The sequence below is a fragment of the Dermacentor andersoni genome, chromosome 7, assembly GCF_023375885.2.
Source record: "Dermacentor andersoni chromosome 7, qqDerAnde1_hic_scaffold, whole genome shotgun sequence".
Taxonomy (NCBI): domain Eukaryota; kingdom Metazoa; phylum Arthropoda; class Arachnida; order Ixodida; family Ixodidae; genus Dermacentor; species Dermacentor andersoni.
Genome location: NC_092820.1, coordinates 78,073,261 through 78,100,574, shown reverse-complemented (window position 1 = coordinate 78,100,574; position 27,314 = coordinate 78,073,261). Strand labels below are relative to the sequence as shown.

At 44.3% G+C, this 27,314-nt stretch overlaps 2 protein-coding genes across 4 annotated transcripts in view; both read left to right on the top strand.

Annotated features, from left to right (window-relative positions):
* Positions 1-6,135, top strand: part of LOC126534269 (uncharacterized) — a 32,083-nt gene extending 25,948 nt beyond the window's left edge. Inside the window, exon 4 of the mRNA XM_055073002.2 lies at positions 196-6,135. Within this exon, the coding sequence (XP_054928977.2) occupies positions 196-1,367 (1,172 nt within the window). The 3' untranslated portion in view covers positions 1,368-6,135. The remainder of the gene's footprint in view (positions 1-195) is intronic.
* Positions 194-25,941, top strand: LOC126534271 (ipis-1-like). Of its 3 annotated transcripts, XM_072289224.1 has the most exons (4): positions 194-281; positions 7,678-7,760; positions 9,224-9,346; positions 22,488-25,941. In XM_072289224.1, the coding sequence occupies exon 4, from the start codon at positions 22,518-22,520 to the stop codon at positions 23,658-23,660; it is 1,143 nt and encodes a 380-aa protein (XP_072145325.1). In that variant the 5' UTR covers positions 194-281; positions 7,678-7,760; positions 9,224-9,346; positions 22,488-22,517; the 3' UTR covers positions 23,661-25,941. The 3 variants fall into 3 exon arrangements, with proteins under 3 accessions (XP_072145325.1, XP_072145324.1, XP_050037496.2); XM_072289223.1 differs by lacking the exon at positions 194-281 and having other exon boundaries at positions 7,568-7,760; XM_050181539.3 differs by lacking the exons at positions 194-281; positions 7,678-7,760; positions 9,224-9,346 and adding an exon at positions 9,487-11,207.
* The last annotated feature ends 1,373 nt before the right edge of the window (positions 25,942-27,314 follow it).

Sequence of the window (27,314 nt, the reverse complement as noted above, 5' to 3'; positions counted from 1 at the left end):
ACTGTTCATTCGTTGCAACGTACTGTGCCAGCATCAATTTTTTCTTCTCAAACTTTTCTTGCTTTTGTGCCACTATGGCGAATTAGGAATACATGTGGTGTTAGAAACTGTGGTGATCTGAGTAAATATTGGCACTACTGTGGTTTATGCAGTTCAAAATTGCCTATGTACATGTCTTTGCCTGTACTTTTGCAGGGGTCCTTTCCAATATCATAGCATCGGCCATGTCTGCAGACCTGACTGTGGCGCTTTCTGCGTTCTCTGTTGACCTCTACAAGCAGGTACTTGCTAGGAGTGGCGGAACGAAAAACGTAGTCGTCTCCCCATTCAGCATTACAGCCGCATTGTCAATGACACTTGCAGGAGCCAGACAACGCACAGCTGACGAAATCGCAGATGTCCTGCATACAAAAAACAACTTGATCCACTCGCAGTTCTCCGAATTCTTTGCCAGAGTTTCAACCTATTCACCAGATGTCGTTCTAGAGGTGGCAAATCGCTTGTATGCAGAAAGCACTTACGACATTCTCGAAGAGTATCTTGACACATTGAAAAAGTTTTATAATAGCGCTGTGGTGCCGGTGGATTTCAAAAATGAAGCTGAAGCAGCAAGGCTTGTCATCAATTCTTGGGTAAAAGAAGCTACAAAATCAAAGATTGTTGACTTTCTTCCCTCTGGTGCGCTGGATTCTGACTGTGTACTTGTCTTGGTGAATGCCATTTACTTCAAAGGTCTGTGGGAAAAGCAGTTCAACTCTCAAGCAACAGCTCTTAAGAAATTTCACATCTCCAAAGAAGCAACAAAAGAAGTTCACATGATGTACAAGCAGGCAGAGTTCAAGGTCAACATGGAATACAGTGACTTGAATGCCGCTGCTATTGAAATACCATACAAAGGTGGCAAGACATCTATGATGATACTTCTTCCGCATGAAGTGGATGGCCTTACACAGCTCGAGGCAGCACTAACTTCATCGAAGCTGTCGGACATTGTTACGGGGTTTGACAGAACTGTCGTTGAACTCAGTCTTCCACGGTTTAAGATTGAACTGGATGTGGATCTCAAGAGTCTGCTTCAATCAATGGGTGTACAAGACTTGTTCTCTCGCAAAGCCGACTTATCTGGAATAGGTGGGCAGGAAGACCTTGTAGTCTCCGCTGCACTCCATAAGGCCTTTGTGGAGGTCAATGAGGAAGGCACAGAGGCAGCTGCAGCAACAGGGATGATGGTGAAGAAACCGAAATGTGCTTTTATTGGTACACTCAGTTTCATCATCGACCACCCATTCATGTTCATCATTAAAAGTCACGACCCAGATGCTATTCTCTTCGTTGGCTCAGTGCGAGATGTGCCTAATGCAGCCTGACCTTGTAGGACCTTGATCTTTAAGTATTTAAATTAACATATTTAATTAATATTTAGTAACGTTAGGTTAAAGCGCTCATTATGCTCAGTAACTGCGATGCAAAAGGGGCAAAATCCATTTGCTCTGTTATAGCTAATAATCGTGCAATATTATTACCCTGCTCTTATGTGCATTCTTTCTGATACATATTGTCTACAGGAAGACAGGTTTCTGTAGTGGGCATTGATGTAACATCAGCTTTACTGTGTGCATTACATTTTCTAATACCGAATGGTTTCCCATTGGCTAATTGAAAAACTTTTGTTGTTGGCCATGCTAGTTAAAGCAAAGGGCTGCTTGGTCTTCATCCAGAAGCTAGCATGTATTCTTCATCCAGAAGCTAGCATGTATACAGGCAGTGCCAAAAGTTAACGGGATGAGAGACACGAGAAAGAATAGGATATTTTCCTAAGTCTGGCAAGCAGCCTGGATTTAAAGTGTGCTACGTGTAATAGTGTACGCGACCAACATAGTGTTGTACTGTTTCAATGGCTGCGAGCTAAAACTGAGTTGATATTCTACTTTATCACAGAACCAACGTCTTGCAACATGTTGACCCTGCCTGTACATTTAAGATAAACAGATGCGCTGGTAACAAATCAGCACAATTTGTAACTGTTCTGGACATCATCTGCTGCAGTTTCAGAGGTTTGTCATCAGTGCTGTTGTTTGGTGTGAAGTTGGCAGACGCATACAAGTTGCATGCGGTGGATCAAGACGTATGGTTCGGCATTGAAAGTTTAAGGTGCACGAGTCCAGTGCAAATGTTGAAACTTCCGGGCACTCTATGCCAGCAAAACTGTACAGCATTACATTTTTTTTTGTATTCACTGTGTTCAATTTCATACTTAGCAGGCAATGCTGCAAAGCTGCACAAGTAATGCAGTTGCAGAAGTCTTTCTTTGCACATTTTGCAGTGCAGTTTTTTATCTGCGATTTCTTTCTGCTGGATAATTACTTCATATAATATTGATACAACTTGTGGAGATGAAGTTACGTCCAATCACATGTTTTCACACCTTTGTGCTTCCAGTAGCCACCTCCTATGTTTTAGTCGGGTGCACAATTGCTGTGATGTGGCGGTTGGTTGCAGAAATATGTCGCTCCGCTCGTTCAGTGGTAAATATGTTTGGTCTGCAATGCCTTTCATGTAATAATTATGCCTTTGTGACATAAAAGCATGACACTTAATTTTACATAAAAGGACATGAAAGGAAAAAAAAAAGGGATATTCAGTGTCCCTCTGCTTTGAATAGTTGATTAATTTGCCCTCACTCTGCGATCTGCTACCTTCCTGGTTAGCTCAAATGGCAGCTAAAGCAACCACCCCAGAGATGCGTTGGTGCCAGGTTTAATCCCCAAAGTAGGACACATTTGTCTTGAGCTTGCAAAGCTTTCTTTCTGAGAAATCCATGTGTAGCTTCATGCTGCAGTCGAGTGGATGAGAATTTTTCGCTTTCATGAACCTTTCTCCACCTTTTGGGATTTCACAGAACTCTTTACCAGAATTACGTGAAGCATACATATCCTTCTTTTGTATGTGACGCACAATTTTTTTGGTTGCAAATGCAAGCAATGGGAGAAGTCTGTCCAGCCATTGTAGCATTGCCTGCTGTGTATGAAAGAGAGTATTGTACAGGCTGGAAATAACAGGCTACATGCCTAGGCTGCGGAAATACAGTTAAACTTTGATATAACGAAGTTGGTAAAATTGGCACTTTGCTTCGTTATATTGAAATTTCGTTGTATTCAAATTTGACCTTTTATGCAAATAAGTACTGCAGTCGCTGATCGATTTTTCTTACACGGAAAGACACCGCAGTATAATCCAAATTATCGGGCAATCGAGAAAACCAAATTTCAATAAGAAAAGAATTCATTTTGATGAATTTGGGAGTAGGCGACGGTTTCATGCCACATCGACGATATCTTCACATTGGCGGTGCGAATTAAGGAAAGCCAGCCACGCTTTCGCATGCACTCCGCCCCCGCGGCTGATAGCGTCGCCCGCACTGGGATGACACTATCACGAAAGCGCCGGCAGCGGGGAGCGAATGCTTCGTCTGCCTCTCGCTCTAACGAGTCGCCGAAACTCAAGATTGCGCAACCTCCAATACTAAACGCGTGGGAAGTCAGCTTAAATGATGCCACGTTGTCTCGGCACGCCCACCCTTTGCACACGCGCCAGGTTACCTCTAAAGCAGGGTGCGCGGCTGCGTATGCGCTCAGCCGCGCTTACAGCCATGCGCAGTCACGGCCGTGACGCACACCAGTAATCGAGACGTGCGCCAACTTACCCCCTACTTCACCCTCCCTCGCGCGTTAGATCGCGTTGCCGCGAGCTCGCTCCCCTCCCCCGCTTTCCCTTTGCTCGCGCAGGAAGGCGGCACTCGTGAAGCCACCATCTTTGTCTCACCTTCGCACAATTTCACTCACACGGGGCACGCGCTGTGTGCTTACTGCACTTGGACTTTGTACGAAGCATGATGCTGCTCCACTTCGGCGGTCTCTCTTGTTGCGCTGCGCATGATTTGAGAGGTGCGTTTGCAAGCAGCCGTTTCTAATGCAATCATTTGACCATCTGCATCCGGGGAAGTATCCATTTATTGCCCCGGCATTTGATTGCGGCGGCAGTGAAATTTCGTTATATTGTTCTCGCATACAAACACCCTTCGTTATATTGAGGTTCTAAATACATGGTATTCTATGGACTATAGGTTATGAAAAGTTCGTTTCGTCATACTGAAGTTCAAATTCTGAAGTACGAAAGTTCGAATTTCGTCATACTGAAGTTTGTTATATCGGGTTTAGCTGTACATTGATTCTTTTTGACAGATCCTGTAGTCCATGAACTTGATGCCAACTGGGCAGTCCATCATGCTTATGATGGCATTGAAGTGTAAAAATGTCATTTTTGTAAGCTGTACACATTCTGGTAGAAGAAAACAAGGAAATAAATTGAAGCCTTCATTTGCAGCGCACAGAAGGTCGCTGTAGCATTCCCTGCTTTACTGGAAAATCTAGTGCGTTAGCCTTCCATGCTTGATGCACAGCCAAGCTGGTCTTCATATTTTGAATCTAGATTGTTATCGTGGATAGTCCGCTGAGAGATACTGTAACGTTTGCGTCCCCACCTGTAGCAGGAGGACGAAAGCAAGCAAACAGCCGACACAGACTCTGGTGACCAACTGCTTTATTCATGTTCGCGCGCTTCGCAAGCTACACCGCTAGCCAATGTGTTTGGGTGGTGTCGCCATCTGTAGTTCTTGACAAACACTGTGGTCGAACACGACGGATATATAAACAAACTCGGAGCTCTTCTACAAATGACACAGCACTTAAAAACTGCCTGAGTGTTATCCCTTTCACTGCTGCTTATATCTACTCTCTCAATGATTGCTGTGTTGTATAGAGAAGCTCGTCTTCATGTGTTTGAGCAATTGATTAATGTTCCTAATATGTTGTTCACTAATAGGCAGTAGACAAGGACATCCAATAATGTGCAGCTCAGAATTAGTGTTTTGTTCTTATTATTTATTTCAAGAACTAGCAGCACTGTAAATGCATTATTGCAGGGTGGATATTACAGTATACAAAAACAAAAGCCATGCACATGCAGAATGACATGTTTACAAGAAATAAAAAAGCATAACACACTCATTAAACCATATTCATTTAGCCATAATAATTGAAATTCTGTGGTGGATTGGTTACTTTCACTGCTACACAACAGCTTGTTACATGGTAAAATGGTGTTGGGGGAAAAAAATGAGAACGTCATTGCGACGCTTTATTTCATAAACCTTAAGTGCATAATCACAGCAGTTCAGTATAAAACGTAGTGGAAAAAGGTATAAATGTCTATCGATACCAATCGTCTGAAAATATATGTGGTAATACAGGGCAAGGTTAATTCTACGTCTGCATTTAGCCAATGTTTCCCAACTGATATAGATTTTAGTAGAAGTTGTGCTTGCAATTGGTTGTAGTTACTCACCACAAAATGGGCAGTGTGGTTCTAAACCCGTTATAATGTGGCAGTTGTTGGTCTGTCTTGTGTGAGAGGCAGCGAGCTTAGAAATCTACTTGCAATGAAGCCTGTGAGTGCACTCTGACCTATCAGCAATGGCTGCCCCTTCCCCAGTGCAGGGTAGCCAACCAGGCTTAGCTGTGCTAGTATCCTTGCCTTTCCCTTATCGCTTATTTCTGTCTCTTTATACCCTGTAATTTAATGCTTGCTGGCTAAGCTTTCCGATGCATGTGCTTTGATTCTTGGTCCAAACTTTCCCCATGGAATGTTACATGGCACATTGTAGCTGGAACTTTATGCATTTGTGAAACAGTGAGTGAAATGCTTTAAGTTTCTCTGTGGCCTCCTCTGGACTTGCAGCTGTCTTGTTATAATAAACTCTCTTCTGTCTCATGCCACCAGCTGTATAAACAGTGTTGATTCTGGTAAAAAAAAATCTGATGTGGTGTCAGTAACTACGCTCAAATGAAATGAGGTAGTTTGAGCTGGTCACTGTTACATGAGTTGCTTGTTGTCTCATAGACTATGCAAGGCGTTGTTACAACTGAATCTGCAGTTTGTTTTTAAGTTCTGCTAAGTCATTTGCTTTTGGGCACGGAGCAAGAGTGTTTAATTTCTTTTTTTCCCCCCTTGGATGAATTACTCTGTGCATGTTTTGTTCTCAAGAGACTGAATAAATGATCTCATTTATATCCTCGCTTTTATGCTGTTATGGTACATTATATATGTACTGATATTGCTTTATACTTTTTGTATCCTCAGCCACTGCAAGCATAATAAAGTGTTGCCAAACGAAAGCTCCATGACGTTCACAATCATAGTGCATCCTGGCCCTAGTAAAAACTATGTTCTATCTAGAACAGTCAGGTGAGAAGCCAGGTCATACCAGAGGCATGCGTGGTTTGAGCAATGAAGAGCGTTAAGCTGAGCCTATGGCTATGCCAGCAGATGAGCCAATTAAAGAAGGCTGTAATGAATTCACTACAGAAGTGCCACACTTATGCATGCATACTAGGCTGTGGAATAGCTGTCTCATGAGTGCTAATTGAAATGTGTGGGCGACATAATTAAATCTCTCTGCAGTCAGCCTACTGTCGCACATCTGCTCAACGACACATATTGTGTATGAACCTAACAAAGCTATTGCGCCAAGACTGTGTTCTTCCACTGCATATACCTTAGCAGTGTTTTGCAAGGTTATAGTCTTTATGGCAGCAACAAAAGTACTTGCTGTAAGGAAGCTGCCATGTTAGACATGCTGCTGACCAGCTTTGCAGGACTTTTTGCATGTTTTGAGACTCCAAGCCCACCAGCCACACTCCCAAATCTTGGTGGTTGTCCACAGCACATTTATAATATGCAGCACTCCACCGAGAAAGTTCATTCCCAACAATTATTACCTAGCTGGACCTTGGCAATGATCACAGTGTCCAGGTCAGAAGTTCCTGCCTAGCAGAATCGTTCAGTAGGGAGGGCACCATAATAATGAATTGCGCTCACACTGACGAGAGTTTGCTGAAAGTGAGTATGCCGAGTGAATGCATGGCCATTGCCAACAGAACAGCTGGCATGCGGATGCAGAAAATAGAATTTTTCAAACTCTGTTGAACAGGGGGATGCAACACATGGCAACATACTAATTGAGGTAAAATTGTTAAATGAAAAGAAAAAAACTGTTGGAATCTATGTGAAGCAACTAAATGCTGTTGAATATGACCAGTTAAGTACAATACATACAATTGTGGTTATTTTCATCCTGTACACAATGTGCAATCACATGCAGTGCTTATATTTTGCACTGAAATGGTCACATTTCTGATGTCGCGCAATGCAACCATAATGCATTGCATGAGATTGCTCGCAGTATGGTTATGCTGCTATGCTAAATGCGTGCACTAGATCTGGCAGATGTGCACAGTGACAAGCCGATGCAGAGATGTCACGGGGACAAAGGTGATGTATGGCATTTGCGTAGAGAAGTATTCTCTGACCCTGACCGCATCCGTCGCTGGTGCAGAAAGGTATTTCGCTACTGCAGTCTATGAAGTGAACTGACCTCAGTAACAAGGGCATAGCAAGGGGGGGGGGGGTGCTTATGGGGCTTCACTCCCCCCCCCCCACCCCCCCGAAATGTTTTCGTGATGTCAAGCACCGCCGACCAAAACAACCCTGGCACCTGAAACCATTTTGGATTTTGTCTAGAATGTCTTTTTTATGCTTTTTATGTCTTTTTTATGCCAGTGAGAGCTGCTCCTGCACAATACATTGGAACGAAGAACAGCATCATGGAGATTTTTCCCTGGCCGTCACCTACGTACAGAAATGTAAGGAAGGTTATTGAACTACAAAATTTCGATAAAGTATTTGTCCTAAACTTGTTAATTTCATGGCCTTCACGTTTTTCATATGAGCGGCATACACTCCTTTGCTGATTTCAAACTAACATAGTTCTAAAGTTTGTGTGATATTTTCTTTAAATAGACAGAAGAGGTGGAAGCATTGATATCAGTTATTTCTGGCACAATCTTTTAGGACATACGAACATATTCTTTTATGAAAAAATACATATTTTACATGTCTTCACAGTCTTCCCCTTTGGCAATGGCAGTGCAGTTATCATTGATGTATTTTATCCCTTGACAAATTCTATAAGGAGCAGGCCGAGCTGGAACGTGAGCACCCCTGAATGATATTGCTGGCTACGCCACTGCTCAGTAACCATAGCCCTGCCGTGCCTGCTAATGTGCGCACACAGTGTCACCTCTCAGTCCCTGTTCACTTTTCTCTTCCCCACGGCGTAGGTGAACAAACCAGAGAGAGAGAGTAAACTTTATAGAAAAGAGCACATGAGCATAGGTAGCTCTTCCACTATGCAGTGGGTGGTCCCCTCAGTTCAGGAGTCCAGCAGCCTTGGCTGCCCTTCTTGCTCGGTTGACCAGGTCTGTCGAGTCTGAGCTGGACAGCGCTGCCTCCCATTGCCGTGTCGTGAGGTGTGTTGTGGGTGTGAGCTGTGGTGTGCTTGCGCAAGCGCATACCACGTGCTAAAGCGTTGCGCATTGATCGCAGTGTGGGTATTTACAGGAATACAGTGCAGGGTGTATGGCGTGGTAGAGACTCAAATGTGGATATGCATTTGTTTGGAGCTTTCGCCATATTATGGCTTCCTCTCGCATCAGAGCAATATGAGGTGTTGGTAGCAATTATCTTGTTGGACTCGCAAAATTTTTGCTTCTTGCTTTTTTCTCTTGTTGAAGGAAGAATGGTGATGAGTAGAGACCAGATGTTTAGACTCTAAAATGCCCAGTTTTAGGCACCTGTAACAGGCACTAAAGTTGATGAGCAAAACGTGAACAAGGTGAATGCAGGAGCCAACGTTTCGACAAGTGGACTTGTCTTCGTTTCGACAAGTCCACTTGTTGAAATGTTGGCTCCTGCATTCACCTTGTTCACGTTTTGCTCATCGTCTTGAATTTCCATCTGAAATTAATTTTACTCTATTATCTCAATAAAACAGAATGAAGCGAGTTCTGTATGTTAAAAAAGATTTGTCAGAAATCCAGCGTAGCTAGGTGCCATGAGAAAAGTTGTGAAAGCGGTGACAAACACGCAACATTTCAAAATTTTCAGGTTTCATGTAGTACCTATTTTGTTGAGTATTTGTATGCAGAAAAGAAATGCCCAATACCCACCAAAGTTACTGGCCCATACTTGTAGTTAGGAACGTTCAATGATCCAATGCCTTCTGGAATTGCAGCGTGTTTGCGAGCCAGAACCTTTAATCTTTCAGTACCAAAAACACAGGATGTTGGTCCAAGACAGATTGAAGTTTCAAACTAACTCTATCAGGAACAAGTCCATTGGGGTGGTGGTGAAGCTTTCCTGAACATTCAAATTGAGCTCCACATTTTGGGTAAGTTGCACCCAAACATTCAAGTTTGTAGATGATTGCATGAATTAACAAAAGTGTGCACCTTAGATGGCTGGAACAGCAAAACATACACAGGGCTTAATTCTGCTTACTGAAGTTTATTCGAAGCATACAGTGTGCATGCAGTATATAGAAACAAGGAAGGTTCACAGATTGCACCACACATGAGAGGCCACAGACGTCGTCGTCATCTTGCAAAGCTTTCAGAGGAAACAAAAAAACAAATTGAAGCATTCTTTCCTTTCTAAAAACATTTGTTCATTGCTGCGCAGCAATAAACAGGTGCCACTGATACGTGCATTCTCATTCTTTCTGATATGAAATGCTTCCATCTGCTCGCGTGCAAGCAAGTCCCTACTGTTACCCACAACTGTTAATTGATGCAAGAATGAACTAAGTATGCCAGCAACATGCTCTGTGAAGGTACATTTCTCGGTGATGTAGGCTAAAAATGTGAAGTGAGGGGATAAGTATGCTAAATCACCTTCAGGCTTCAAGTACATTTATTGATAATCGCGTTGATCAGTTGGAACCCCTCCCACGGAAATGCTCTGAATCTCTTGCTGAGCTGCTCGTAACAGCCTTTACGCCAGCAAAGTATCTGTGGTAATAATGGGCTGCCCTCAGCCAACTTTTCCAGGCTTTATGATGATATGAATAAAATGATCAGTGCAATGGCAAAACACGGAAAAAGGCATTTTTAGGCTTTAAAAATTCAGTATAGGCACTAACATTAAAATATGCGTTGATAGACATGATGAAGGTGCCTCTAAAATATGACATTTTGCCTAGAGTCCCGCTCTCTCTTGTGATGAGACGTGTATGTACAGAGAAGTACAACACATGTAAATACAGTCAAGGATTCTGTATAACGTACAGTAGTGTATAGTGTACAGTGCACATACACAGCAGTACATATGTAATCATCGGTCCACAAACTGGTAGTCTAAATGAAAAGAAAAAAGATAATAAAATCAAAGAATTCACAATCATATGCATATATTCCATTAAGATGTCTGTGCATGTGCCAGATACCTGCGAACGGACGTTATATATGTGCTGATTTTATTCGTACGTGCTGTGTTGTTTTACCACGCAGTGCAAAGGTGCGCTCACTGGCACTTGGTAATTTTTCGGCCAAAATTTCGTGCTGTATTATTATAACTCGGCGCATCCGGTGGCATATATACCCAGCTGCTCAGGAAAGAAGAAATATTAGAAAAAGAAGCCGTTGAATGTCATATGCGTGCTCTTCCTAATTAAGAGACTGTGTGCTGCTTTTAAATATTCCTATCAGCCTACATTATACGTACAGGTTTTACGTCGTGATCAAACGCGTCTTATTGCACAAAACATACGCAGGCTTTGTTTTAGGGGTGAACAGTTTAACCAGCTTGCTGTGTGTAGCTCCGAGACAGCACGCTAGGGCTCGTCCTGTCGTTATATATGCTTTCATATATCTGTGATCGTGTGCTTTTGTGGCGCTCAATTCACGATTCTTTCACAGGCAAAGGAAGGTGCGCTTGGAAAACAAACGGCGCGCGCAGATTAAACAGCGCTAGCGAAACGAATCTGGCTCTTCCGCGCGTAGCGTATTCCCTAGCCTTGAAGCGTGTTTATCCCTGTGCATATTCCCTAGCTGGCATCAACACGGCGATGCCTTGCCACACAAAGCTTCAGTGACAGCAGCTGACAGCCGCATACGAGCAAAGAATTGGTATACGGAGCAACTCCGTGCCGTAAACACTACGTACGGTTTAGTTTACCGTTAAGTCGATCGCACACTGCCTTGCAGCGATACGGTCGATACGTACGGCGATATAGCCTGTGACAGCTGCACACGGTGAGTGATCCGCGTCGATATCGGTGGCTTACAATCGTCTGCAGTCACGTATAAAGCGTGTTTGTGGCACTGACAGTTTGTGCTGCCATTAGTAGTACATGGAATCATTTCGCGCTATAAGTATACTGCTTGATTGCTACCCGCGTCGGTAACGCTGAGCTTGGCATAGAGCTTGGTTACAGTGAACTAGAATATTCTAGTTCACTGTAGCTTGGTGTCACAAGTTGGTGCCCCATTCCTCCTCTGTCTTCTGCATTGGATTGGCGCGGCTCGCTACGTGCTTGCGCTCGAATTTCCGAGCAAAGATTGGTGTGCGCTCACGGAGGAAGGAAACTAAAGAGAGGCCCTGACGTCACTCTTTGTGAAGCAAAAGTGAAGCCGGACTTTGGCGTTGCTCATGGCGATGCTCCGCCTTTTGGGCCACCCTCCTCTCTTGTTTACATCTTTCGCGAAACCACGCCGCGCTGCGCGTGGTGTCGCGCGCTCGCGCAACATCTGGCAGAGCACGGTGCAGGTAACACAGCGCAACAAGACGGTGACTAACGCAAACCCGCCCACTCAGCGCCTTTGCCACGGCCCGAAACCTACCAGAGCAACACGTGTGAGCGCTCAAAACCATAACAACGCCGCCATTGTGGCCCAAAAGGCGTGGCCATACAACAAAAAAATAAAATAAAAAAGCAGCAAAAAAATGAGAACCTACTACGTCATTTCCGCCACACTTTTCTCCTAGCGCGCGGAGGGGGTAGGGCTATAGTGCCTAGAATATACTGGCTAGTGTGCCGTCCGCGGCCTCCCGGTTGGCACCGGATGCAATGAATGCCGGCGGCTGCCGCTAGGAGCGCTGCAGTGCAGGTGGGTGCCGCGGCACCATCCGGTCTTCGTAGGCCGCCGTGTTTCCACCGCATCGGCAAGCGGGCTGTTGCGCTTTTTGTTTTTATTAAGCTGTAGCAGCAGCACAGTTCAAATGTGGGCAGCTGATTTATAAAGCGTGGTTTGTTTTGAGAACAACAGGCTTCTCTAGCGCTTGTCGCTTGTGTGAAAAGCGTGTGCTATCTCAGCTCGGCTTCGAGCGGGGAACCTGTGTTTCTATGCTGGCGAAGAGAAAACGTAATTTTTAAGGCAAATGCCTTAGATCTCCATGTTCCAAGGCCGTTTTGCGAGGTACAGAACACATCACACGATCTAAGGAAGGTCAGAAACGAACCAAAGCATGTCCAGCCGTGTATAAGAGATGCTAAATGATTAGCAAATTTAATTATTGATTATAGTGATTGGATTAAGGGGTATTAGGTTGAATTAGGGGGATTAAGGTGTATTAATTAAGGAGGATTAAGGTGGATGAAGGAGGATTAGGGTGCATTAAGGTGAATTACAGTAGGCTTTACAAGGCGTTCGCCTTCGTACATGTCTCTTCGGCGGTAGCTAAGGATACTTGTTTTTTATTCTAGCCATGATGGCAGCGTAATTTTTTTAAGGGTAAGTTTTAGGTTACATTTTTCATTCTAATAAAGTAAAGGAATTCTAAGGTTACGTTACTGTTCTATTGATGTTATATTAATGCATAACCATTGAAAACCGCTGTAACCGATCATCCATTGAAATGACTTGAATTTTGCTGTCCTCTCTTTTTATTTGCTGCTATTTCTGCCTATTATCGTATTGTTGTCCTCATAGATTTGAATGTTTTTTATTGTTTGTAAACCATGTACCCATCTCCTCATAATGCCCATTGGGCCACAAGGATAGGATAATAAGTAAAAAATTTTGCCTGTAAAATGGACTGCATGCGGTGTTCTGTGTACTATACATTTTTTAATACCTGGTAAACACGTGCAGATTTCTTTTTATGTCTGATATAAGTGAACGAAAATGGGAAACAGATCTTTCATTTAAGCGTAACAAATATTTTATTCTCGCGTAACAACAGTCAAACGCGGGCATATAAGACAGCCCTAGATGAGATAATGCACACATACCTGAAGAAGATAGATCTAGTGGCAGTGACGCAGTTTAAAGAGCTTCTGCCGTTGCCTTTGCGCTTCCCTCTCTTTGTTGATGCCTTTTACAAAAAAACCGAAACCTCAAGAAAACGTAGAACTTCTTGTCAAAGCTGGTTTTTCATGCTCTGGGCACCCTAGTTGGGGAAAGGCCAGTGTCTGCAGCTGACCTGAAAAATCAGCTAGACTCGCTACATGTAACTTGTTTTTGCTAAAGAACACAGTAAAAGCATCTTCCACGGCCTTCACAGCGGTTGACAAGGTCTGACTAAGATAGACAAGGCCTCCATTGTCAAAATGCGTAGTGCAATATCGAAGCAGCGTCGGCACTAGCTTCAGCTTTACTTACGCAAAGGAAGCCTGCACACTGTGGTCAAGAATTTTGGGCAGTGATCTTTCTTGCAACATAACAGTATAGCAGATCAAAGCACTACTGCTCCTTTTTTCTTGTTTTTTTCCCCCTGGTACTCACGAAAAGTAAGGTGCATGCTTAGGATACTCAGGAAACATCGTGGGTATAGCGTAGGGTTTCAGGCGTGGTTTATCGTGGGGAATCTCGTGGACAACGCCGTTCACGGTGATAGAGAACGCGCGCTCGACTAAGCTGTTTTCGAAATGTTTTTTACAAACCACAGCAGTTGGTGGCGGCCTTCTGTCCGCTCTCCTGATCATTCTTGCCAATTCTGCTGCCGCTTCGTATCAGTGGTGGAGTGAACAAGGATACACGCCATTTGTTCGAGCGGTAACCGCTTCGACACAACGGCACAAAGCAGGTCCTCTCCTTGCACTGTCTCTTCGGCATTTTTTCATCGCCGCCGCATAGTTCTCGTAATGGCAGGCACACGAGCACAGCAGCGACGCACTCACTATTTGAAAACACCAAGAACAAACACGCAACGCTGTAATAACACTGAAAACGCCAACATAGAAACCGACGCAACAGCTGCGAAACTGATATGCGAAGCAGACGACACGCGCAGTCTGCACCCACCTAGGGTGCCTCGATGTCCTCCTCGCCCGCGGCTCCAACGGAGCGGCGGGCGAGGAGGACATCGAGGCACCCTACACGGATGGATGGATGGATGGATGTTATGAGCGTCCCCTTTGGAACGGGGCGGTGGCTTGCGCCACCAAGCTCTTACTACTATGCTGCCTAATATCCTACCTATGTTCACCAATGAAAAAAAAAAAAAAAAAAAAAAAAAAAAAAGAACCCACTATGAACTACCACGTCCAAATTTTCTGATACCCTATTGCGAACTGTGCTTTTGTACGTCTCCGTCTTTTGTCGTTTCCCTACTTTTCTTCCACCAATCCTCCAATCGCCTCTTACTGATGTCTATTGCGGACCTGTTTGCTTTACCACTGCTCCCGCTGAACCCAAGGGCTTCAAGGAGGCCAGTGGTGCCTAAATCGACCGCTGGGTAGACGTCCTCACATTCTAATAAAATATGTTCCGTCGTTTCCCTAGCTTTACCGCAGCAAGCACATGTTTCTTCTTCATTCTTATATCTCGCTTTATAGGTGCGTGTTCTAAGGCATCCCGATCTCGCTTCGAAAAGTAATGAGCTTCCCTTTGAGTTATCATAAATGGTTTCTTTCCTAATTTCGTTTTTTCCCCTTAAGTAGTTACTCATGGCAGGTTTCTTTTCCATTGCCGCCACCCATGAGATTAATTCAGCCTCTCTGACTTTCCGCTTGACCTTCTTTGTTGCTGTGTTGCCCACCCCACAGGCCGCATACTTGCTGGTAAGCTTCCTAGTTCTTTTCCTCCACTGTGAATCAATGTTTTGCCTGTACAGATACCTGAACACTCTCCCAGCCCATTTACTTTCCTCCATATTCCTCAGCCGTTCTTCGTACTCAATTTTACTGCGGGCTTCCCTCACTTCAAAACTAGTCCAGCCCATATCCCCTTGCACAGCTTCATTTGTAGTCTTCCCGTGAGCGCCCAATGCGAGGCGACCCACTGACCTTTGGTTCCCGTCGAGTCCTGATTGTACCCCTGATTTAAAGCAAACAACCGCATTTCCAAAAGTAAGTCCTGGAACCATTACCCCTTTCCACATACCTCGGAGGACCTCGTACCTATTGTATCCCCATAGCGCTCTGTGCTTCATTATGGCTGCATTTCTCTTCCCCTTGACTGTTATGGTTTTTTCCTGTGTTTCCATATATCCGTTGCCTTCGTTTATCCATATACCAAGGTATTTATATTCTGTTACCCGAGGTATTTCTTGGCCCTGTATCTCCACTGTCTGTTCACTGTTTTCATTGAATACAATAACACCTGATTTTCTAACACTAAATTTCAAACCTAACTTGTTGCCTTCCTGTCCACAGATATTAGCCAGACGTTGCAAATCACTTTGCTTGTTTGCGAGCAACACAATGTCGTCCGCATAAAATAAACCTGGGAGTTGCTGCTCTATTACTGTACCTGCCTGTTTGTATGAGAGATTAAACCCGATATTACTTCCTTCTAGCGCCCTCTCCATCCTCACTATGTACATCATAAACAGCAGCGGGGATAAAGGGCACCCCTGCCTCAGTCCCTTGTTGATATGAACTTTCTCCGCGCTCCTCATCCCTTCCCATTCAACGCAAACAGTATTTTCTAGGTAAATCTCTCTCAAGAGCTGTATACAATCGTTACCTAAGCCTTCCCCTTCCAGAATATCCCACAAAATGCTGCGGTCTACGTTGTCGTATGCTCCTGTAATGTCCAAAAAGGCTACATACAACGGTCTGCTTTCTGCTTTTGATATTTCAATACACTGAGTAAGAACAAACAAGTTATCATCCAAACGCCTACCTATTCTAAAGCCATTCTGAAGCTCTCCCAAAATGCCATTATTTTCTGCCCATGCTTGAAGCTTTAATTTCACTGCCTGCATTGCTAGCCTGTATATTACCGATGTAATGGTCAACGGTCTATACGAGTGAATTCTGTCTTTCTCCCCCTTACCTTTATAAATTAAATTCATTCTACTTTGTCGCCAACTGTCTGGTATTCGTCTATCTTTTAAAGTTTTTTCAACTGCTTTCACGAGAGCTTCCTTACTTTTTGGTCCCAGTTCATTTATCAGCCTAACGGGAACCTCGTCTAGCCCTGTGGCTGTGCGCTTAGGAATTTTCTCTTCCGCTTTCTTCCAGTTTAAATTTGTAAGCACTAGCTCCTTTCCCCCTTGGGTCTCTTTCATGCTCTTTTTTTCTTCAAATACAACCTTGTCCTTGCCTTGGAAAGATTCGGCTGTTACTTTTTGGATGTAATTTATTGCTGCTTCTCCTTCCAGTCTGTTTTCATCTTCGTCTAGGATATGTTGTTGTATTGTTGTTGCCTTCCTGCCTAATAATTTTATGTGATTCCAAAATATTCTAGGTGCAGCCTTCTTTTTCTCACGTATTTCTGACAACCAACGTTCACTTTCACCTTTTAATTTTGCTTGCACCAGTATTTGAACCATGAACTTTTTCTCCCGGTATATTTCCCATTTACTGGTTACTTCATCCTGTGGCAACTGCGCCTTCTTTGCCTGCCTGTGCTCTCGAGATGCTTTCTGTCGTTCGGCGATGGCTTCTCGTATCTCCTTGTTCCACCAGCTTTTCGGTTTCTTTTTTCCTTTCCAATGAACATGTTGTTTCTCTTTCCGTATTTCTGTCGTTACTACACTTAGAAGCTCACCATATTCCCACCCCTTACTTGGCAACTTGCCAATTTCTTCCTCCACTCTAGTGACTATATTTGCTATTTGTTCAGCGTTCAAATTTGGACTGGCCATTTTGCTTTCGTTGCTCTCTTTCCCAACTACATATCCCATTTTCAAAATGATGCGTTTATGGTCACTCCCTATGCTGCTAAACCCTTCCTCATCGATGACCATTTCTCTCAACTTATCATGAATTCCTTCTGTCATCAGACAGTAATCAATGGTCGATTGCCGGTTTCCCACTTCCCACGTGATCTGTCCTTCACACTTAGGCCCTGTATTCACGATCACGAGATTATGTTGCTCGCAAAGGTCTAGCATTGACTTCCCGTTATTGTCGGTATAGCCGTCTAAATCCTGTATGTGGGCATTCATGTCACCTAATAGGACTATCTCAGCACCATTCCCGAAACCCCTGATATCAGCGCTTATGCATTCCACTAACTCTTTATTCTTCTCTGTGCAATTTATTCCGGTCCACAAATACGTAACTCCAAGCCAAGTTTCTTTCCCACTCATTGTACCTGATAACCAAAGATGCTCTTGACATTGTGAATTTACTCTTTTCCATTTGGCTCCCTGATGGATGAGCATTCCGACTCCCCCTCCCTTTCTTTCCGACTTAGTTCTGTTGCACCCTTCCCATACATAATTCCCAATAACTGGCGGCTCTTCTGAGTCTCTAAGGTGCGTTTCTGTAACCGCATACACCCCTATTTGTTCTCTATGTAACTGCTCCTCAATCTCTGCCCACTTTTCCTTTCTTCTGCCGCCCTGCATGTTTATGTAGCCTATTGCATGGCGAGCTCTTGTTCTTGTTTTCCTCCTTTTCCTGTTATCGACGGCGATGCTCTTCTGATGTTCCCCTAGGGGACCTTCTTTATTACTACCTACTCTGACCTCCTGAGCGCCCGCGGGCCCCCTAAAAAAGCAACAGCGCGACCCCCAAGTCGCCAGCCCACTTCTCGTGCTAGCCTGTAATTGAAGTGGATCCCATCTCGTTTAAAACCACCACAACTTCTCACTTCCCTGTTTACCTCGACAACTTCGAATCCTTTCTCTCGGCTCATTTTCCATATTGCCTCATTGGCAGCCATTACGGCTCTTTGTACATGACTGTCACGCACAGGCACCTCCGGCACCGTGCACACCACGATCTGCACCTGAGGGGATAGCTCGCGCAAGTCGTCCACCCCCTTCGCCAAGCGCTGGGCTAGTCCTGGCCCTTTCCTGTTCAGGACGTCATTTAGCCCACCTGCTACTACGACAAGGTTGCGCACGTGGGCATTTTCCGTGAGCTTTTCTTTTGCTCGCTCCATGACAGAACCCAGTGTCTGCCCTGGAAATGTCCCTATCGCCACTCTTTCGTCGCCTTTCACCCTCTCCACAATTGCTTTTGAGCACCCAGCCATGTTTGAGTCGCCAGCGATAATCACTCTTTCATTCTCTCCTACCTCTCCCTGCTTACCGGCTTCCTGTGGCTGCAGCGTCGCCTCACTCGGGGCGTGTTGCGCTGCTTCGCTATAGCTACGCCGATTCACCGGCGGCGAGCTGGCGACCGCTTGCTTTGGCTCCCTGCCTTCCACTTTGCCCTCGCTTTGGTGTCCTGACCCGACATTGTCCGCTGCCCGAGTCTCAAGAGCGTCGAGCCGCCTTTGCAGTTCGGCGCTCCGTTCTTTCGCCTCCCCAAGCTCGGCCACAGTCCTCACCAACTGCGCGGCCTGGGCCGCCTCCACCTTGACGAAATTTTCAACCTTCGCCTCCAGTGCTACCCGCTTCTCCTGCTCCTCCCTCAGGTTTGCCTTAAGCTCTTCAAACTTAGCCGCCCAATTCCTTTCCAGTTTTTGGACGGCTTCCCTGACGCCCTCGCACGACCTGCACGTGAAGCTAGACCCCACCGCGTCTGCTAAATTCTGGAATTTAGTCTCGTCGAGGAAGCACCAGCGCAGGCACTCGTCGCACTGCACTTGCTCCCCGTCCCCCGCGGCCTTCACGTTTTTCGATGTCATTGCTAGGCCTACGTCCCTAGACCCAACGAGCAAGTTCGCCAAATCACTCACGCAAACCCGACCACGACCGCTATCCCAAACAAAAACAAAGAATTATCACTCCCTACTCCATGTAAGAATCCGAAGAGCTAGCTGAAAGAAATACCCCCTAGGCCTAACGGGGGATCCGCCAGACCTAGACAAAGCCGGTACGTTTCCTACTCCTATCAAAAATTCAAAATTTGCGCCCCTACTCCATGCAAAAGAAAACACTTCAAAACACTAGCTAATAAAGACCCATGTGGCAGCGACCTCTGTCGGCCACCGTGGGCATTCATTGCAGGCGGCGCCACGCTCCTCCATTGAAAATAGCGGTTGCACGGCACACTAGCCAGTATATTCTAGGCACTATAGTAGGGCCTCTCCTTAGTTTCCTTCCTCCGTGGTGTGCGCTAGTGCACTTTTGCTCAGTTTGTTCTTTATTCTATGTTTTGCTTTTGGCACAGGGCAGTTTGTATAGGTGTTCTGTGACTGGGCTTTGAACAGGTCGCTCGCTGCTCGCGCTCGCGCTAGCGCAGACGTGCTTTTTGCCGCGCGCTTACCGTGCATGTAAGCGCGCAGGAATGCCGTGAAAGATACAAGCAAAGGGACAGGCAACTACGCTTTATTTTTCCTTTACTTTGTGATGTACCAGCACATTAGGTAGCGCCGAGCGATGGTTTCAACAAAACGCAGACAATAGTTTTTGCAGCGCGCGTGGCCGTTAATTGACAGCCGCCACAGCCATGTCGGGTGCGACTCCAGCAGCAGTGCAGTTGCGTTGAGGAGGTGGCGCTTCACTTTTTGCCAGTAACCTGGCAAAAAAAAAAAAAAAAAAAAAAAAAAAAAAACGGGGTTTCACATGTCAAAACCACGATCTGATTATGAGGTACGCCTTAGTGGGGACTCCGGAAATTCGGACCCTCTTGGGTTCTTCAACGTGCACCTAAATCTGAGTACAGGGATGTTTTCGCATTTCGCCCCCCATCGAAATGTGACCGGGATTCGATCCCGCGACCTCGAGCCCAACACCATAGCCACTAAGCAACCACGGCGGGTCTTTCTGTTCTTTTCACCGTTTTTTTGCTGATCCTATTGTCGGATGCCAAGCCTGTCAGCCAGCGCAGTCGCACGAAAACGAAACAATTATCTGGCATTCGTAACTCACTGCTTTTGACTGAACAGGTTAAGAAGCGATGAAGCTACCCACGTCACCAAATTCAGACAAACTTCGACAAGCAAAAAAGCACAACTTGTGAGGGGGGCATATTTCAACAGGTGAACTTTATGAGCGCGCCTTTCTGCACATTTCAAGAGCTGCGTTCCATTGCGAGTGATAGTGGCGTCAATGCCCCCTGTAACGTTGGGTGCTGAAAAGAAATCTATTTACTACTAATAATAAAATTAAGTAAGCTTCTGTTTATTAAGCTGTCAAGAATATATAAAATTCACCAGGAATTTTATTTTCGTTGATTGAATCTAACTGTGCCTCGCTTGAATTAAAAAAAGGTTTTTTCTTTCCCAGTGTTTGTTCCTCACAATTGTAGTTGCGCTTCAATCGCTGTTCCCATAACCACCCTTGCTGATGTCGGTGACAATTTGTACTGAACCGCCTTTCGCCTGAAGCTTCGCGGTCTATTTGGATAGACCTTGCCTAGTCTTTCACGCGAGCAGCTAACGATCTGTTAAAAGCCCAGTGCGAAAAGCAGGCGCACACTTATTTGTATGTGCGCCTGCACTTGCATGTTAAGCGCAGTGCAATAAGCACATCTGCGCTAGCTGACACCTTCTAGTGCGAGGAGCGAGCGACCTGTTGAAAGCCCAGTGCAGAAAGCAGGTGCACGCGAATCTGCGCGTGGAAATGCGAGCGCAAGCATGTAGCGAGCCATGCCAATCCAGTGAAGAAAGCAGAGGAGGAGGGAGAGTGTGGCGCCGCCAGCTTGTGACTCTAAGCTCAGTCGATATATCCCCTCCGTATAAAGTGGATTGACCTGCATGATGTTGGCCGACTACCAATGCCAAGTATATTTGCCAACTTAACTAGCCATTGCAGAAGAACATTTCGCTCTAAGGGAATATCTACGAGAAACACATAGATTAGTAAAAAACCAGAATCATGTTGGTGCTTACTTTCTCGTCCCTGTTCATTGCACTATGAATTAATAGTGAGCTGTGGTCATGCTAGGAAAACTAAGGTATGGGCAACTACACTGTTTAGTTGGAACACACGATAAAGAAGAATGGCAGAACAAATGGGAATGGCTAAGCTGTGCCTTTAGGAATAAGCTTGTGAATTTACAAGCATATTTTGCAATGATGAACAGCTGTATACTTAAGCAAATACAAAGTGGTGGAGTTGTAGATCTATGTTTACATAATCTGCACCTACAGGGTGTTTCAGAGAACACTTTCAAATATTTTGAAAGGTTGCCTGTGGCAGATGGCACAATTCTAGTTCATGAGGCATTCAAGAGGCCTGACATGCAAAAAATATTTAAATGCATAACCGACTAATTAACAAAAATTCACTAATTGTGTGAATAATAACCTTATGGTCCATATTGCAATTTACAAATTCTAGCTGTGGTGTTCGCAAGGCAGATCCACTTGGAACGAATTCTCAGGATTACACCAGTTTCGACATATTAGTTCCCGAACTTGGTGGACAAATGCATTGGCGTTCCACTTAGTTTTGTGCTTCAACGCATAAAACAATGTTTTGCTTTTCATTTTATCATTCAATACTGAGCCTATATAAAGGACAGTTTCACACAATTGCTATCAAGAACATCAAACTACTTCTAAGTACGGACACAGCCACTGCAAAAAGTCTCTCTAGCCTCCACAGCATAGCACTTGATGTCTGAAACGTAGTGCTTCTTGTCAGTCATGTGTTGTCTCCGCTGCTCAAAAGATCATGAGACAAAGGGAAAGTCTCCTCCTCACTTTTCAAAATTTACCAAGTTTCAGGAATTGCAGAGTCATTAAATGACACACCTATGGAAGGCCAGACGGAACGCATTCTCCTAGTAGATTTCCAAACGCGACAGAAGTTTGAGACGATGGAGGCTTGAAGTGAATAACAGTGGTCGAACCTTGCCAAAATGGTTCCAGTGATGTTCCTAGTTCAATTCCATTGTTATTCACTGGATCCTAGCAGATTTTTTTTTCTCCAAAGTTGCATCAGTGTAAACTTTTTTTTTGAGCAGAGGCTGACGTAATGCCCTTGTTTTTCTTTTTCCTTGGCTTATTACACAGACACTAACAGTGCTAGCCTGTTGTGCCAGCCATATGTTTATTTGCACACTGTGTGTGTGTTGTGTGCAAATCTACTTAGTATGCAACAAACAATTCATTTAACAGTCAATTGTTTTTTCAATGATGAGCAGTGCTACAATAATTTAGGCAGCCACCATGCAAGAAAGCCATCTTAACACTTCTTCCAATGTGTCTGATTCCTCATAGGTCTGAATGGTCATCTGCATCTTGTAATCATTCCAGCTCATAAGTGCCTGCGCACATGTCTCTGCTTCTACCTTACAGGGGCCTTTCCAAAATACCATAGCATCAGCCATGTCTGCAGACCTGACTGTGGCACTTTCTGCATTCACTGTTGACCTCTACAAGCAGGTACTTGCAAAGAGTGGCGGAATGAAAAACATAGTCGTCTCCCCATTCAGCATTGCAGCCGCATTGTCAATGACACTTGCAGGAGCCAGACAACGCACGGCCGACGAAATTGCAAGTGTCCTGCATACAAGAGACAACTTGATCCACTCACAGTTCTCCGAATTCTTTGCCATAGTTTCAACCTATTCACCAGATGTTGTGCTCGAGGTGGCCAATTGTTTGTACGCAGAAAAAACTTGCGACATTCTTGAAGAGTATCTTGTCACATTGAAAACGTTTTACAATAGCGCTGTGGTGCCGGTGGATTTCAGAAACGAGGCTGAAGCGGCAAGACTTGCCGTCAATTCTTGGGTAAAAGAAGCTACAAAATCAAAGATTGTTGACTTTTTTCCCTCTGGTGTGCTGGATTCTGACTGTGTACTTGTCTTGGTGAATGCCATTTACTTCAAAGGTCTGTGGGACAAGCAATTTAATGCTGAAGCAACAGCTCTTAAGAACTTTCACCTCTCAAAAGAAGCAGCAAAAGAAGTTCACATGATGTACAAGCTGGCAGAGTTCAAGGTCAATGTGGAATGTGGTGACTTGAATGCTGCTGCCATTGAAATACCGTACAAAGGCAGCAAGACATCCATGGTGATACTTCTTCCTCATGAAGAGGATGGCCTTCCGCAGCTTGAGGCTGCACTAACTCTGCCGAAGCTGTTGGACGTTGTAAGGGGACTTGAAACAGCTCTTGTTGAACTCAGTCTTCCACGTTTTAAGATTGAACAGAGTGTGGATATAAAACAAGTGCTTCAGTCAATGGGCGTACAGGACTTGTTCTCGCACAGAGCTGACCTCTCCGGGATAAACAGGAAAAAAGACCTTTTTGTTTCGGCTGCCTTCCATAAGGCTTTTGTGGAAGTTAATGAAGAAGGTACAGAGGCGGCAGCTGCTACGGGAATAGTGAAAAAGAAAAAGAAAAAATGTATCATTAGCACAATCCCTTTTGTTGTTGACCACCCTTTCATGTTTTTCATAAAAAGTCATGACCCAGACGTGATTCTTTTTGCTGGCTCAGTGCGAGATATGCCTAGTGCAGAGTGAGGTGTGAAGCATTTATCTCCGGCTTTAAGATTACCTTTATGGAAATTCACATAATGCCGAATTATTTCTGCATAGGAAAAAAGACAAAAAAGTGCTTTTATCATCTCATACCTAGTACAAAGGCATTAATTTGATGCTCACATCTTCTTTAAATGTGAGCCGTAGTGAATACCATGACTTGCTGATAGGCGTTGCGGGAACCTAATGTTGCTTTGTGCATTAGACTTTCTAGTACTGATAACTCTTCATTGCCTAGCAAATGGTGACCTTCCTTGAAGGTTTTGACCGTCCAGGAGATGCTACTTTCTATTTTTAATATAGTTGAATGATGAGCTGGTGACTTAGGCCAGCACCTATGGCGGATAGTCACTCGTACTTGATTACCAAATCTGTATCGCCAAATATCTGCACTATTTGTTATTGATGTGAATATAATTTACTACACCTTCAAAAAAGTCTTCGTTCCTGTTGCCACTATTTAGTATGAAGTCAGTGGGTGTGCTCAGGGCTGGGCGTGAATCAGAACTGTATGGTCAAATACGCTCGCACTATTTTTGAAGGCACAAGTTGATGTCATTGTTAAAACGTATAATAACTACAACCACTGCAGCTGGAGAAACTACGTCAAAGTATGAAACATCGCAGAACACATGAAGCGGGTTGCTGTGCTCGCTTTACTACACTAATAAAGAAGCATCTTTCCTTCGCACCAAGCCAACTTGTTGTTTGAAAAGTTTATTTAAATTGTGCTGTGAAAGATGCTTCACATGAACAAGTTCCCGGAGGAGCAGTCATATGTAGTGCGTCTCAAGATAACTTGACTTCCTAAAGCGTTTGAGCATTTTGATAACAGAGAACAATTTGGGCAATCCTGTGTCTATGAAGTAGCAATCAAACACTATTTGCTACAGGTGTGAAATCTTGTCAAATGTATTGCTGGGAATCTGGTGCTTTCTTGCTCTTTCATTCTGGCTTGAACTAATCCGATTTAATCAGTGTAACTTACAAATTGGTGAGGTAACATAAGTGGTTTATCTTAATGTAGAGTATGTGATGTTACTAATGGTGCTGTGGTTATCCTGAATCTTATTTGTTTCATTTTGTCAAGAAGATATGGAAGGTGTTTGCTAGGTTCAAATGAGGTCTCTATAACAGTAGTGAGAATATCTCTTTCTCTCTGAATGATCTTTTATGAACAACCAAGGCTGCAGAAGGATAGAAAGTTGGGCGAGTTGGTACGGTAACGTAATCTTGGATTGTAGCGCTAAGTGACACAGAGACTAGAAACAGACAGGACAAGCTGCAGGCTGCATGTAGCTTGTACAATACTGATTGAAACAACGTTTTTGATACAATGCTGTATCACCATGGCTCCGTCCCATTCATCATGTGTTATTACGGTGGTGCCAAGTGTTGCTGTATATTATAACAATGCAAGGCGGCTAGTATAACCCAACTTGAAGAGAACTGTAAAGGATAATACTAAGTGGATAAGTTACAGTACTACTCCAGTACTATATCCCAATGTTTCCTATGTGCTAAGAGATTATACTTAGTCATTGAAAATTGAAGAGCTCATTTACGACAGATTAAAAAAAGACGAATAAATATCTTTGTTTTTGTTTTGGGCCGAATATTGTGCACTTGTGGCACTTCCAGGTGGCTATCATCATAGCACCACATTTGATGGCAAGCTTGCCTGACTCATGAGAAAAATAATTATGAATATATATCCTCAAGGTTTCAGACAATGAGCACTCAGTGTTGCAGTACATACAGGTATTTTCTAACATATTGGCACAAAGGGCATTGACCGTTTTATTACATTTGAACTGTGGTAAATTTCAGTAGCATAAGCAACATATACAACAGTGTTGCCAGCTTTTGATTAAAAAATCCCAGTAGCTTGACAGACTACATGACACTAATTTAAGCTTCTTGTCGAGAGTGTCAGAACAAAAATCTGTTATGTGTAGTTCTTACAAGTAAAATGAATACTTGGAAAAGATGCAAAACACATAGCCATGTCAGCAACAAATTTTACTGAAATGAGCACCCACTTTTTTCTTGCAGCAGGATGAGGAATGTCTGATAGCACAAGATATAGTACATGTGATAAAAGCAATGTTTGTCTCACTGCGCCCTGACCTTGCACAGTGAACTGTGTTCAGATATTGTTGGTTTTTTAAGATACTATTGTTCTGTACTTGCATTTTTGATGATGCTGCCACCTTTTTCTTGCCTTCCTTTTGCTAAAAGGGCATTAAAAATCCACCAAATATCTTGTGACTCTCCTAAATATGTGCTAAGGAGAAAATAACATCAGCTATAATAAGCAGACCTTCTTATGTAGTACACTTAGCAAATATTGCATTGATGGCAGAAACACTGGAAGAGAAATGGGAACTGCTGTTTTTGTCGGCCTAGTTGCGAGGAAATCTAATGTGTGCTTTCTAATATGTGTACATCTTTGCATGCTGATCGACTCTGCTTCCCGCGGTGAATTTCAGCAGTGCGCTAGCTTGCTGAATTTGTGCGGAGAGTAAATTTCTGCTGGACTACAGAGATCTCTGTAACATGTAATATCATGCTCGAACACATTGTATATGTGGATAAAATAAGTAAAATGTTCTCCACTGATTAGTTGCATTTACACCAAGAACCCCCCTCCTGCTGTCCTACAGGCTCTCTGCTACGTTACAAGACTGCATTGCCCACAACAAGACAGGTTGCGTTGCAACCTCAGTGTCCGAGTTCGCAAAATTATTTGAACGGGTTGCGCTAAAGATAGCGCCAGAAAATAGAAATTCCTTCTTTCGTGAATGAAATTAAAGCTAAAGAGTTTTCGTTAAAGGGGCTCTGAACCACTTTTTATCGAAGTGGAAAGAGGCATTTGAAGCGAAAATAGGCTATTCCAGAAATACCTTGCCGGAAAAAGTATTTCAGTGCGTTCAGCCGAAGCGGAGTTATCGATAATAAAACGCGGCCTCCACTGTGCTCCCGATATTTCTTGAATGCGTTGCACTGCGAAGGATACGGCGCAGTGGGGCGTGCCCACAACACTCCGCCTTCTAAACGTCACCGTGGCGCGCAGTTCAAACGTCATTTTGGATGTTAACGTAGACGCCACGACTTACACCTTTGGGGCCTACGACGCGCTAAGCATAAGCCAAACGCGGTTGTCCTCAGCGAGCCGCAGTGCGCTTAGCTAGTGGACTCATCGCGGAACCCCAAGGCGGCCGCGTTATCTATGCCATGTAGCCGACCGCAGCTTGATTTCGGCTATCGGCCAATAGCAGCCGTCTAAGGGAATGACAAAGCGTCCAGAAGAAAGTGAAGACAGGGCCTTCTGTTGAAAAGAGAGCGCTTGAGAGAAAGATGACTTGGTGATCCGCTTGCGAGCTCCACACACTGCATACGACAGCAAAACTTGACTGTGATGTTCACAGCAGCGTATGCTACCCGCGGACCCTGAACTACCTGAGAGGTGGTTCAGGTCTCTTTAAACGACAGAAGTAAGGCATGCTTGCGATTTATGACTGCCATCAAGTGGGGCATGCAGAACAGTATTAACTGGATTCCATGATATCCGAGATTTTCGACACCGTGCTCTAGGTGACTCAATCTTCGACGATGATGATGATCTATTGGCAT

Coding starts and splice junctions, on each gene's coding strand:
- LOC126534271 (XM_072289224.1), top strand. CDS start 22,518: ATGTCTGCAGACCTGACTGTGGCACTTTCTGCATTCACTGTTGACCTC.